A 15,066-nucleotide genomic window follows, 5' to 3' on the forward strand; every position below is an offset into this window, starting at 1 on the left:
ACAGCCTTGAGCAGTAATCCCCTCTGGCTGCTTCACAGTGTGGCAGCCTGGGCTCCTCAGTCTCAGCTCTGCTTGTTTTATTACCTGCTACATCCTCTCCCGTTTTTTCCCTTTCCCATGTGTAAGGATTTGTGCTGCCAAACCAGAGGCAGGCAGTTCGACTCCACCACATGCTTCAGTAGAGAAAGACAGGTGTGGACAATCTCCTCTTATGTGCTCTTGTGTGATTTACAGCTTTCAGTGGTCAGCCGAGTTTGTTTTGATTTATTGGCTTTTGACTTTTATTCTTTCCCCCATTATTTTTTTTTTCCATTTTGTTTTATACTGGTTTACATCCAAAGTTCATAAAGTTCATATACATTGTTTTTCACACCGGATCTTTCCCCTTTCCTTTACCCAACCATCCCTCCACCCATCAAATTGTCTGACCCTATGATTAAGCTTCCCTTCTCCTTGGGTTCTCACACTCATTCTACAATAATGGTCCTCTGCAGTATTTGTCCTTGTGGGATGGAGTTAGTTCACCTACCTGCTCTCCAGTTCCTCTCATGTTAAGTAGTAATTTATAAAATCAGTGTCTGCACGTGTGGTAGAGCCTGCACTGCCCTCTGTGCCCAGGTGCCAGCCAGATGGAGCAGGAGCTTCTGCGCCTGACCAGTAGCTCTCCTGTCGACCTCCTGTGTGAGCCTGTCCCCTCGTGTCTGCCGTCCCCTCAACTGAGACCAGACCCTGTCATCCTCCAGCCTGCCGATCTCATTCAGTTTGAGGAACACCCTCAAGAGCCTTCTGGTAGGATACAAATATTATTGCCAGGATTTTCCTTGTGGGTTTAAAAAGAAAACCGTAGTGCCACTGGTGTGACTGTTTGATCAGGGTTGGGGAAAGAATACCTTTTCAACTTAAAAATGCCTGTGCTAGAGGAGCATGGAGCAAGGGAGCAGTGGAGGGTCGACACGGCCAGGTTCTGCTGAAGCCATGGGGGAGTGTGTAAAGTGCCTTCCAGCCTTTTGTTGTTCTCTCTCTACTCTTCTTAAAGGCTCAGGGGCTCTCAGATACCCCGTCACCAAATACGTGATACAACCCCGGCTGGGACCCAGAGTGGAATGACTCCTAAGGGTTCTGGGAATGTATGAAGGTGTGAGCAGGAAGCAGGGAGGGCCAGGGTTGTGTGAGGGTGTGAGCAGGAAGCAGGATTTCTCAGGGCCATATTTTCAATATGCAGTGTCCTCCTTCCTCCCTGGCATTCCCTCCACATAGTTTAGTTCCTCTGTAAATGGAACAGGCCAGGCCCTCCCTGACGCTGTGGTCCCTGATGATCAGAATATCTGTGAGGCTTGCATGTGGGTCCTTACTTACTAGACAAAGTACTTAAGTAGGCATGGCATACAATCCAAAGTGGAAACACACAGTCCACATTTGTCTGAGCCAAAACCAAAGAAACTTTGAAATCAAGAGGAGAACTAAGTATGTAGGAATTTATGTGATAAACTCTGGACCACACATACATCTTGTAACAAAGTGTGGCATAGATGTGACGTTCAGCATTATTAAAAATTTACGTTTTGAGAAAATAGGACACCAAAACTGGAACCAGCACACTTAGAAGACCTGGAATCTAATTTGCTTGCCTTCCTGTGTTTACAGAAATTATGATTTTACACCAAGAAGAAAACATAGAAATTCCAGTACCAATAAAGAATGAAAGAGTGACCACTGACTCCAGGTCAGCAGCTGCCCTGGTACCTCCAGACCCATCCCCAGAAGCCCCAGAGCCGCTCCCTGGCAAGGATCCTGTAGAAAGCCCAGCCAAGAAACAACCCAAGAACAGAGTCAAGTTGGCTGCCAACTTCTCCTTTGCACCTGTAACCAAGCTTTGACTCTCATTTTGAACATAGAATGGGAAAACACTGATTCTACACACAAAGTGGGTTAAAAAAAAAACAAAACAAAAAACAACAAACACAAAACACAACAAATGCATATCCTTTTCTGTTTTAACCAAGTTCCCCTGTAAGCTGCTCACTTCATCTTTAGATGGATTTCCCGAGTGGTCTGGTTTCTTTTTACACAGAGCACAGCTGTGAGCTGATGTTCTTCTCCCCTCTGCCCCCATGACTTGCAAAACTTCTGGCAGTTTGTGAAAGAATCCTTAATACATTGTACTGAATGTTTTTTAATTATGATGAAGGTTAACGGTTTTCCGTAAGAAGAAGGCAGCAGGTACTCAGCGAGAAGGAAGTGGTTTTACTCCACAACGGAGGTCTAATCTACATGTAGCATAATATAGTCTCTTACGTCTTTGCTTACTGATGTTTTCAGACAGTATTAATCAAATGCATGATGTGTCCTTGAATCAAAAGCCTGTTCGGTGATGCTGCGTGTTAACACCCTGAGGGGAGGCGAGGCGAGGAGCTGAGAATCTTTTAGGTCGGAAGATGCAGGTCCCTGGCTTCCGCGTGACTTGTAGTGTGCCTCTTTTTTTATTTAACCATGTCTGTAGTTGGCAAATATGTCTTCAAGACAAAAGCTTTCTTTTTAAAAAATAAAGTTTCCACTTTCAGGTTCCATTGAGGAGCTTTCTAGAAAGTTGAGGATGTTTTAAGCTTCCCTTTTATGTTCCTTTCCAGGTTGACGTGGATTAGGTTAAGGAAAAGGAGATTGTCTTGGTGTGGCGAATTTAAAGTCAGCATGCGCATTCCAACACAAATTATTGTGTGTCGAGAGGTAGTATTGGGAAGAGAGAGCCTGATTTTCTAAAATATGCATCAAATGCATAAAATAAATCAGAGCTGAGGAGAGAGATGCTTTAACAAGAGTGGTATCAGTCCTGTTTCCACTAGGAAGAGAGAAAAGTTCTATCAGAGCATATGAAGGCCAAGGTTGATCTACTTAACCTTGTTTTTGTCATTTTAAAGCTGGTTTTGGTACCTGGGAAGCTTGATGTGTGAGTTGGTGTGTGTTTTTGTGTGGTTAGCTCAGTGTCTTTTTAAAAAGTGTGGTTTTTACTGCGTTACTCCTCACTGTGTTGGAAGCGTGTTGGGTTTTTGGTGGTGTCCCGTGTCTCTGCCAGCCGTGAGGGAGCACTGCGCTGTGGGATGACCTCACTTTTGAGTTGGCCGAGGTGTGCCCGGCAGCTGGGTGGCCTCGCAGCCCTCCTAGAGGACCCGACATTTACAATGGGTTGTATTTGTTGGGCAAAAAATAAGGCAGATTCATACATGGAGTAGAAAGAAACCTCTTGTGCAAGGTCTTCCGCTAGTTAGGTTTCTTTGGGGGAGTTGTCTCTCGTGTGTCATTTCTAGGAAGCCAGAAAATGGGCTCTGCTTTTCATAGCCAGCATTTTGATAAAATGCCACAAAATAAGGGCTATCGAGAGATTTTTTTTTTTAGGTTAGATTTCTGTTCCCCAAATCTTTCCAATGAAACCAGTGGTTCTCAGTGCTCAGCACATGGCCCCAGTCAAGATGAACACTGGAAACACCTTGTGTTGTCAGCCCTTCTGAAGGCATTTCTTCTGCAGACATAGTGTCCAAGGGAGAACCATGCAAAGGTGCCGTTTGTTTTAAAGACGCTTTTAAACAGCGTGGTGCAGCTGGTGAGAACACCCGTTGCCTCATCCAGAAAGTTCAGCAGGCAAGTTTGCACCCTTGGATTTGAGTTTTGCTAGCATTTAAAAGATTGTGGACCTTTCAGAAATGTCAGAGGTCTCATTACAAGTCACTAGGAACAGCCCCAAAGAGCAGATTCTTTGGGCTGCAGACAAAGATGGCCCTGAAGTCCTTCACTGTCCTGTGCGTGTAGTGGCGTGGCCACTCACTGGAGTCCCCAGCTAGTCTGGGACCCTCGTGCGTCTACCAGTCACTGTTTGAAAACGTTGGGGATACCGTGGAAGCACGTTCTATTCATGATGTATTTCACAATGGCCAGTCCACTCGCTGTCTTTATTTTTTTCTTATCCAGAGGCTTAATTAAATGATGTGGCAAAATGATGTATAAGAATGAAGACAATGGAATTCTCCCTTTCTGGGTGAAAAGGTGTACCGAATTCAATTTGTCCATTTAACAACAACAAAAAGACAGAAATTATCACCAAAACCCCCTTTCCCATCTTGCACTGTTTGTTTTGGGCTGGGCTTGGGGGAAGAGATGTTTTTCTTAACTGTCTACTTTGTTTGAACACTTTTTTTGTGGTTCAAGTGCTGTTTTGTGTGTTGGGACCAAACAGTTGTCAATAAACTTTACAAGCAAGCATCTAATTTTGATTGTTCCAAACAAGTGGTTTTGTTTGTCTGCAAGGGTTATAAACCCGTCCAAAGCTTTCCCTTTTCACGGTGGGTGCCCCGTGCCTCAGCCCTTCTGGGAATATGGCTGTGAAGGAAAAAGGGGGAGAACATGTTAAAGCCTCTTTGAGCTGAGCATCCTTCCTGGACAGGAACTTTGTGGTCAGGCCCTTCTGAGTGTCTTACCTTAGTTCTAATTTATAATTGTAGGTGGGGGCTGGGAGCAGCGATCCTAAAAACCATGGCTTAATGGTAAGGAATTGTGCTGCCAAACCAACGACAAGCGGTTCAAATCCACCAGCTAGTCAGAGAAAGATGGACCATCTCCTCCAATACAATTTACTGCCTCGGAAAACCCACTGGAGGGTCAGCTATGAGTCACTTCTGACTTGAAAGTACATGGCAACCACATAATAATCCTCCTGTTATAAAATTGAGATAATTCCTAGTTATTTCATTCTTGTGGGAAAGAAGTCCTTTGTTCCTACTGCTTTTTTTCAGTAACTGCTCAGCACGGTTTTCCAAGTAAACCATTTCAGAAAAGACTTCTTTCATAGGTTCAATTATGAAGCCTTCCCCCTCCCCAGCCTGATAACTCCCTTGGCATGAACCTGAAAGGTTGAAGGTATCCTGCACCATCATCACAATCATTGGTCATGTTTGAGCCATTGTCACGGTCACTGAGTCAATCTATTTCATCTAGACTCATCCTTTTTTTATTTTAATGTATACTGTTTTACATATAAAGTTCATATACATTGTTTTTCACATCAGATCTTTACCCTTCCCTCCCTGCACCCATCAAATTGTGTGATCCTGTGTTTAAGTCCCACCCCCCACCTTTCCTCTTTGGATCCTCGTACATGCTCTCCAATAATGGTTCTATATAAAAAAAAAGGTTCTATACAGTATTTGTCCTTATGAGTGAGATTAAGTTCGTTCACTCAGCATAATGCTCTCCAGTCCCTCCCAAGTTAGGTAGTAATTTACAAAATCATTACTCCTGCGTGCTGCATAGTCTTCCATTGTACTATGTACCATAATCTCTCAATCCATTCCATTGTGGTTGGGCATCTGTGTTGTTTCCATGTTCTTGTGATGGTGAATAATGCTGCTATGAATATTGGTGTACAAGTCTGCTTGTGTCTCAGTTCTAATTTTCTCAGGGTATATTCCAAGCAGTAGAAAATCTTGGTCATAAGGAATTTTTGTTCAGCTTTTTGAGGAAACACCAAACTGCCTTTCAGAGTTGTACCATTTTACAGTCCCACCAACAATGTATAAGAGTTCCTATCTTACCACATCCTCTCCAACGTTTATTACTTGATGCCCTGCTAAACTTTGCCAGTGCCGCTGAGGTAAGATGGTATCTAATTGTGGTTTTGATTTGCATCTCCAGTGATTTGAAGCATTTCTTCATGTGTCTGTCAGCCATCCGAACGAATATCCTCCTCTGTGAAGACTTTCCATGTCTGTTGCCCATTTTGTAATTGGGTTATCAGTCTTTCTCTTCTGGAGGCCCTGTAGGATTCTGGAAACTTTCGTTATAAGACCCTTGTCTGAGATGGTATTGCCAAATGTTTGTTCCCAGTCAGTAGATTTTCTTTTCACCCTGTTGGGAAAAGTTTTTGATGAGCACAGAGATTTACTCTTTAGAAAGTCCCATTCATCAATTTTATCCTCTTCAGGTTTTATATTTCTGGCTGTATTTCACAGTCCCTTTATATCATAGACTAGGCCTTCTAAGTTTGGTCCCAGTTTGTCTTTTATGAGCTTTATGGTTTGAGGCTTTATTCTCAGGTCTCTAATTGACCTTGAGTTGATTTTTGCGTATGATGTGAGATGTGGATCCTGTTCCAGCTTTCTACAGGTAGCAGTCCAGTTTTGCCAGCACCATTTGTTGAAGCAGGTTGTCATTTCCCCATTTAATAGGTTCTATTTCCTTGTCAAATATCAGTTGACTATAGATAGATGGGTCCATTTCTGGGTTCTCAAGTCTGTTCCACTAGTCTACGTGCCTCTCGTTGTACCAGTACCAACCTGTTTTGATTGTTACTGCTGTGTCATAGTAGGTTTTGAGGTCCCATTTCACCAGTTCTACTTAGGTTATTTTAAAATATAGAAAAAGAAGGAACACTCCCAGAGACATTCTATGAAGCAAGCCTAACCCTAATACTGAAACCAGGCAAAGATCATCCTCTTCTTCATTGACCTTCCCTTCACCAAACATGATTAAGGGGCTGATCTTTCCTGATGACATGTCCAAAACACAGGAGACCGAGTCCCACCGTCCTCCCCTCAGTGGCACACTCTGGATGTACTTCTTCCAAGATTAAAAAGCCAACAACTTGTTGACTTCTTGCCATTAGGTTGGAACTGACTCATAGCTGACCCTCCACCAGGTTTTCAGAGACAGTAAATAGCACAGGAGGAGATGGTCCATCTTTCTCCCAAGAAGAAGCCAGGGGATTCAAACCACCTGACTTTGTGTTGGCAGCACAAATCCTTGCCCACTAGGCCACCAGAGCTAAATATTTGTTTCAAGATAGATTTGTTTTTCTTCTGGCAGTCATGGCCTATTATTTGCCAATACCAACTCAAATGTATCAATTCTTCAGCCTCCTTATTGTCCAGCTTTTCCCTGCATGTGGTGTGGTTGAAAACCCCACGGTTTGGGATTAGGCACACCTTAGTCCCCAAAGTAACATCTTTGTCTTTTAACACCTTAAAAGAGGTCTTTTGTAGCAGATCTGCTAACTGCTAGCTTCAGGAGCATTTGTGGAGGAGAGGATAACTGGGGTAGACAGAGAAGAATTTGGGCATGCCTGGTGGTCTCATCTGATCACTCACTCTAGACTTTTCTTCTGCTTCCTCTCACAAACCATCTCAGATACAGGGTCTGGGCTGTGACATCTGCACCTTGGCCAATATTCTAGTAAGTGGAAGTGACTCACAGAACTCAGATGTTCCATAAACATTTGATGAATAAGTTATTGAGTATGTGAGAGCTAAGACATCCAGCTTCTGGAGTGGAAGAAAAGTGATCCCACACAAGCTTGGAGCTTCAAGAGCTCTTAAAGGCTCACCAGTCCCATCCCTAATGAGTCCTGCTGGTGCAGAGGGTAGGCTCTCCACCACCACCTGAAAGGTCAGTGGTTCGAATCCACCAGCTGCTCCACTGCAGAAAGATGTAGTAGTCTACTTCCAAAGATGTACAGCCTTGGAGACGCAGGGGCCAGGCAATTGGCTGTCTTTTGGAGCTGCTATGAATTGGAATTGACTCATCAGCACTGAATTTGGAGACCACCCCTGCTCTCCAGATACGAGGAGCAGAAGTTAAGTCCTTGTCCAGGTCACTTAGTGGTGTGAGGCTGGAAGCCCTGTCTGCCCAGTTTACAAGTCTAGGATTTATGGAGCCCCTGTGTGCTGCAAAGGGAACTCTGGTGTCTTGTTGTGTACCGTCGAGTCGGAACCGACCCACAGCAGACCCTCTGGGCAGGTTTTCAGAAGCAGTTATTCGTACAGGAGGAGATTGCCCATCCTTCCGTGGAGCAGCTGGTGGCCTTGAACCATGTGCCTTTGGGATTGCAGTTCAGCTTCTTGCCAGCTGTGCTGCCAACAGACATTTGTGGTGTGAAGCTGCCAGCTGTACCAAGAGAGAAGGATGGGCAGTCTCTTCCTATGTGGTTTACTGCTTCTGAAAACCTGCCGAGTTGATTCTGACTCCACTATACATATAACCACGGATGCTGACACCAAGCCAGGTGGGAGGGCCGCAAATGTAAGCTTGGACATAGCGGAACCTTTCTGCTTCCCTGACGGCAGCAAGCCTTGGAGGCTTTCTGTGTTGAGGGAGGAGAGGAGGATGCAGATAGAAAGACATGGCTGAGGCAATGGTTCTCCAGCTGGAGAGAGAGTACTGTCCACTGCAAAATGTGTTTACACGTTGCCACACACTTTTAAAATTGACAACCATGGTTAGAAACACATTTGCCGTCATTTGCGGCAACATGTTAAATGCAGACTCGGTTCTACTACCACTGGCCTGGACTCTTCAAAAAACGTCAGTGTCATGGGCAGACAGAAAGGCTGGGGGACCATTCCAGATTAAAGAAGACTGGTAGCCTTGTGGGTAAGGAGTTGTGCTACCAGTCCAAAGGCAAGTGGTTTGAATCCACTAATTACTCCTTGGGACACTAATTACTCCTTGGGCATTCCCCTCCCATGCGAGTTGTAACTTCTGAAAACCGGTAGGAGGATCAGAATCATTTCTGACTCAACAGCACATAAAAACAAGAAGCAGCAAGTGATGCTTGGAGCTGTGGTGTTGGCAAAGAGTATTAGAATACCCCGCGGACTGCCAAAAGAGCAAACAAATCTGTCTTGGAGAAGGTGCAGCCAGGGTGCTCCTTCGAGGCCAGGACGGTGGCACTTGGTCTCACATACTATGGACATGTGGTCAGGAGGGACCAGTCCTCAGAAGAAAAAAAAGACATGCTTGGAAAAGGACAGGGTCAGCAGGAAACAGAAGGACCCCCAACAAGAGGGATTGACACAGTCACCCCAACAACGGGCTTGGCTTAGGCAGCAATTGTGACACTGGTTCAAGACAGGGTGAGATTTCAGTGTGATGCTCACAGCGTCCCCAGGAACGAGCATGTGCTCACTCATTTAACCCCTGTATGCTGGAAAACGAAACAAAACCTATGGGTTAGAAACAACTTGATGCTAACAACCCCACAGGACAAAGTAGATTCTGTGTCCTGACGGCACCTAACAATAACAACAGGCCAATGGCATGGGCCGGATCCTGGTGTTGACATAAAGGAAAAAGAAAAGAAATAAAGGAAAATAGGGTGGCAAATAGTGAAATCTGGATATGATACCAATGGCATTTGATAATTGGTCCAAAATTTCAAAAGAGAATGACCTTGTTCTTTAACACATGTAGAAAGATGTGGAGGCAAAGCGATGGAACATCAGCTCCTCATTAAAATTGTTCAAACCAGACGTGTTTCAGACAGGAATAGGGCAAGTGAAAGCAGTCACCCCGAAATGTTCACATCGGGGCATTCTGAGTGAAAGGGTGTGAAGGAATTCTTGATGCTATTTTAAACACCACTTGTCTGTTAGTCTGAAATGATTCCAAGATAATAAGCCTTTAAAATTATTTCTTGAACTCCTGGGTCTTCTCTCAACACTGAGTCCGGGTCTGAATTTTAGATGTGTGCCTGGGCCAGTTAGAAGCGACGCTGGCTGTCCATCGGCCATGCCTCTGAATGCCCCATCGGGACCGTGAAGCCACAGGAATACCTCTGCCGGGCGTCCTTCCTCTCCAAGCGCATTGGCTGTGTCCACGATTGGAACCCGAGCAAGCAGCTCTTTGGTGAACTAAGAGCAGCCTAGAAGAGCCAGGGAAAAGCACTTGGACTTGGTGTCAGTGAGACAGGGGAACAGAGAGCCTTGAACCAGGCGAGGGAGCTAAGCTCCCACCTCGCTTCATTCTTCAACCCTGGTGCCTCATGCTCTGGAAGGCAATGGGCATTCTTGTTTCTCACTGCCCAACATCCATTCTCTTTTTCTGAAACAAGTGAATGATCCCCAACCCCAGCTCCAGAGTCAGAGTGACTCAAGTGATTCAAGGACAGATGTGTGCCCCAAGCCAGGCCAGGCTGGAGTTCCTGGGTTGGAATAGCTGAGTTGTTCTCTGGTGGACCTGGGGCCTTGGTGTGTGGATGCTGTGGACCAGCCCAGAGGCTGACTGAGAACTGCTCTGGGCAGAGGGAGGCAGGAGGAGACACCAAGTTCAAGTGCCATTGTTTGATCCAAGGTCTCAGGACATCCCAGCCCAGGAGCCAGGGAATTGCCCTTCTTTATTTTGTGCCTGTTTGGCACTTTAGTTTCAGTCACTTGTAAACCAGAGGGCTCCTCCTGGCAGCACCCTCCTGCTCGGCCCCCACCCCACCCACCACCTCACTGCCTTTTCTGCCAACTGATCCTGGATCCCTAGGAAAAGATTCTTCTGCCCATGGCCCGTGGGCCTTCCTGGGACCCCGCCCTCTGTGCTTCTTTCCTGTCATTCTAGTGAGGTGTAGGAAACAATGATTGTTAATTAAAGTCCAAACCTGATGTAGCTGCTTCACCTGGGCGTTGTTATGAGCTGTCGTGTAGGAGCCCACTCACCAGGTCAGCAGAGGTTGGAAATCTCTCAGGACAAGATTGCTCATCCTTTTCTCCTGTGGAGCAGTTGGTGGATTTGAACTGCTTGCCTTTGGGTTTGCACACAACTCCTTACCACTAGGCCAGCAGAGCTCCATCTCTCTGGCCCCCTAGTACGTGCCACCTAACTCCCTCAAGGGACTGACTGGGGAATTAACAAACAGGAAATGAACGGACCTGTCTTTTACTGCAGCCCTTGACACCCTGGCTGCCCTGTGGTAGCTGGTGTGTGAGGCCTGGGTGGTGACTTTTGAAAGTGCCACTTGTCCAGCTACAGACAAGCAGGATGTTGAGCTCTGCAGCCATGGCAGAAGGGAAGGTTGATAGGGACCTCAGCTGCTGCTGGTGTGGCCGCAAATCATCCTAATCACTTACAGACGAGCAGGGACCAAGTCACAAGTGAACTCAGCCCCTGGGTCTGCTGGCACTGTCTCATGCACAGCCTGAGTCCTCTTCAGAACATGAGGTTAGAGACAACCAAGGCTTACATCCCAGTGTCACCACTTCACCTTCTGAACCTCAGTCTCACTATCTGTTGGATGGAGCTAATGACTCCTACCTTCCTCCAGTGGAATATCAGGTAGTGTTTACTCCTCTGCCTGGTGCATATGGCTTCCATGATGACTTTTCCCAGAAGGGGTTCACCCTCACCAACCATATTTACAAAGTCATGTGAGCACTTTCATAAAGTCCACATGGTCACAATTTAGACTCTGTGGAACATGGTCACCTGGAAGCTTTGCTTAGTGTTTCTTCTCTGATTGTCCTGCCCAGTCCCTGTCTGTTTGTCCCCTTATGTGTTAACATGAGTAAAAGTGCAAGACTGAGGGGGTGGTGGGAAGAGAGAAGGAAAGGCAGACAGGGAATGGGTCATGGAAGGCTCTGGAAACCAGCTCAAGGATCTGAGATGTCAGTATGAGGACGAGGAGAAGAGAGAGAAGAGTTGTAAATGAGGTGACAAACTTGAGTGGAGCTTTACTTCAGGAGGACTGCAAGGCTTCCAGGAGGGGCACAGGTAGGTCACAGGAAGGGTGACGAGAGAAGGGTGTGGTGAGGGGTCTGAGAAGTTCTTGGAGAAGGAGTGGCATGTACAGGATCAGGAATGGCAGAGAATGCCATGGCAAGTTGCAGGGAAACTGAGAAAAGGGGGAATAATTAATGAACACTGCCTTGAAATAGATGAGGGAAAACTGTCTAAAAGAAATATATGCTTGGGTATTATCTCCATGAGGACAGTCCAGAATGAGAGGTGCATAGCAAGGTGGACTGGGGGACGGGGAGGAGGGAGGAAATTGTGCAACAATGAAAGAATTTTTTTTTAAATAAGAAACTTTTTAAAGAGAAAAATGAACTGGCCGTGTAGGGAGGAAAATGTGCAACCATCAATGAATGAAAATCCAAGTTTTCTGTAAACTTTTGTTAAAATAGCAATTTTTTTTTTAAAAAAAAGAAGAACCCAAAAGCCAAGAGAAGGTTTTTGTGGTCCAGCGCCCAGAGGAGTCCGGAGGAGAGGCATGGGATGAGGCTGGATGTGGGACAGGGTCAGATGTAAGAGAGCTCTTTGTGAAAGCCATGCTGCAATCCCAAAGGCACATGATTTGAGTCCACCAGCTGCTCCACAAGAGAAGGATGAGTAATCTCCTCCCGAGCAACTAACTGCCTTTGCAAACCTGGTTCTGACTCAATGGTACATAGCAACAAGATACATTTCATTAGTGCCCATTCAGGGCATGGCCTCCAGCTACCTTAACTGCAGACATAGGGTCTTGCAAACCATTAACAGCTATGGGACCAAGATAAGAGTGCTTTCCACACTGTGAAAAACATTCGTGGAGAAAGGGTAAAGAGACTGTGGCTTTACTGTGAAGAGACTGTGGCTTTACTGTGAAGAGCAAGGTGAAATCAGAAGAACCCTGGAGATGGAGCCAGATTTAAAGGTTTTATTTCCTGGATGATTGAATGAAAAGCTGACTTGTAATTGCTCTGAGATCAAGTTTGAGGAAACTAGAGGTACATTTCTGCTGTTGACCTGAACCTGGACTTTCACTTGTTGATCTGGTTTGGGATTGCTGGACTAAACTTGGACCTGCATTACATGATATTCTTTGCCTCTCCACCAATTCTGTAACTTATTTCCCTAATAAGCCCCATAACTGGGGGGGGGGGAGGACCAAAACAAACCTCTCTTACTGTATATTCAGCATTTGATAGAAAGATGAATAAAGGGTAATGTAATCCCATTGAATTACAGGGGGGAGGAGAGAGAGAGAGAGGAGAAGCAACTAGATTTGCATTGTTCAGAAAATTATTTGACTGTAATAACAAATAAATACACTAGGGAAAGGTCCACATCGATAGTTAGTTGGCTACCATGGAAGCTGGCAAGTGTGGAGCATCGGGAAATAGTTACAGACCAGTTGCCATCAAGTCAGATCCATGCATGGTGACCTCATATGTGTTTTAGTAGAACGGTGGATCATAGAATTTTCAATGGCTAAGTTTTCCGAAGTGTATCACCAATCCCTTCTTCTGAGGTACCTGTAGGTGGACTTGAACTCTCAGCATTTCAACCGCCACATTAACTGTTTGCATCACTCCAAGATATAGGTAGTTAGGAGGTATCAAAAGGTAGAAGAAGAAGAGGACTTGAAATTCTTTCTGTAGAAGATCAGAGACTACACCTGTCAATATGGATTGTACCTCAACATCAAGAGGACAAACATTCTTACACTGGTCCAATAAGCAACATCATAATGTTGTTGTTATGTGCTGTTGAGTTGCTTATGACTCATAGTGCCCCTATGTACAACAACCTTAAACCCTGCTCTATACTGTGCCAATCTTATTGTCTCTGACACACCTACCCCCATAACCCCAGTCATTGAATCAATCCATCTCATTGAGGATCTTCTCTTTTGTGCTGTCCCTTCACCGTCCCAAGGATGATGCCCCTCTCCAAGGACTAGTCTCTCCTTGCAACATGTCCAAAGTATGTAAGACGAAATTTCAGAATCCTTGCCTCCAAGGAGCAGCCTGGTCTCACCCTCTCTGGGATGAACCTGTTTGTTCTCCTGGCAGTCCATGGTATATTCAATACTCTTCTCCAGCACCACAGCTCAAAGGCATTAATTCCTCTTATCACCCATAGTCATTGTCCAGCTTTCTGATGCATAGCAAGTGATTGCAAAGACTATGGCCTGGATCAGGCTCACTGAAGTCTCCAGCCTGACATTGTTGCTCTTCAGTACTCTGGAGATATCCCTGACAGTCTCTAACATTAGCTAAAATAATATCCCTAGTACCACGACCTCTTCTAAACCCAGACTGCACTTCAGGTTGATGTGCTCTTCCAGTCGTTTTTGGATAATCTTCAGCAAACTCTTGCTTGCAAGTGATATCAATGATATTGTTCAATAATTTCATCACTCTGCTGAGTCACCTATCTTTGGAATGGGAACAAATATAGATCTCATCCAGTCAGTCGGCCAGGTTTCTTGGCACAACTTAGTGAACACGTCTAGGGTAGACTTTCTTTGTTTGTTCAGCTCGTTAACATCTTGCTTTCTTCCCTTTACTTTGGCTTCTCGGCACTCCAGTGCAATATTTGGAGTCTCTTCTGACATCTCTCTTGGTCTTTTCTTCCTTTCCTCTCTTTGCAATGACCTTTTGCACTCTTCTTGGATGATATTCTTGATATCCTTCCACAGCTCATCTGATCTTCGCTCATTAGTATTCAAGGCCCCAAACCTGTTCCTGAGATGGTTTTGAAATTAAAGTGGGACAGACACAAGGTCAAATTTTGGTTCCCGTAGATTTGATTTAATTTTCCTTAGCATCAGCTTGAGCTTGCATATAAGTATAGATGGAAGAAAGATTGAAATTATCAACTATTTCATCTTACTTGGATCCACAATCAACGCCTTCATTACCAGCAGATGTATTGCACTGGGCAAATTTGCTTTCAGAGACCTCTCCAAATTACTGAGGAGCAATGACATCAGTTTGAAGATTAAAGTGTGCCTGACTCAGGGCATGGTCTTTTCAGTGACTTACTATGCACCTGAGACCTGGACAATGAATAAGGATGACAGAAGAAGAATTGATGCCTTTAATTTGTGGTGTTGGAAAGAGTACTGACTATCACATGGACTGCCAAAAGAACAAAAAGATATGTCTTGGAGAAGGTGTATCCAGAGTGCTTCCTGGAGGCTTGAATGGTGAACCTTTTTCTCACATACTTTGCGCATGTGCTAGAAGAGGCTATTCCTTATGCACACCCATGTTTATCACAATTTTGGTCACAATAGCAAGGATTTGGAAACAACCTAAGTGCCCATCAACAAATGAATGGATAGAGAAGCTGTGGTATATTCACACAAGGGAATACTACGCTGCATTGAAAAGCAAGGAACTCATGCAGTATTATTCAAAATGGGTGACTCTGGAGGACATTATGCTGAGTGAAGTATCTCAGTCACAAAAGGACAAATACTTTCATGGTGCCACTGTTGTAAAACAGGACTGACATCGGGGTCGGGGAGAGACTGAGAAAGATGGGTTCAATAAT

At 45.1% G+C, this 15,066-nt stretch overlaps 1 protein-coding gene across 3 annotated transcripts in view; it reads left to right on the forward strand.

Moving 5' to 3' along the window:
* The window catches only part of KIAA0430 (KIAA0430 ortholog), a 34,629-nt gene extending 32,752 nt beyond the window's left edge, over positions 1–1,877 (forward strand). For all 3 annotated transcript variants that reach the window (XM_006892673.1, XM_006892674.1, XM_006892675.1), the window contains exons 25-26: positions 619–789; positions 1,645–1,877. In XM_006892673.1, the coding sequence (XP_006892735.1) occupies positions 619–789; positions 1,645–1,877 (404 nt within the window). The remainder of the gene's footprint in view (positions 1–618; positions 790–1,644) is intronic.
* Positions 1,878–15,066: the final 13,189 nt, after the last annotated feature.

The sequence above is a fragment of the Elephantulus edwardii genome, unplaced genomic scaffold, assembly GCF_000299155.1.
Source record: "Elephantulus edwardii isolate Elephantulus edwardi_28Jun2011 unplaced genomic scaffold, EleEdw1.0 scaffold00117, whole genome shotgun sequence".
In the NCBI taxonomy this organism is placed as follows: Eukaryota; Metazoa; Chordata; class Mammalia; order Macroscelidea; family Macroscelididae; genus Elephantulus; species Elephantulus edwardii.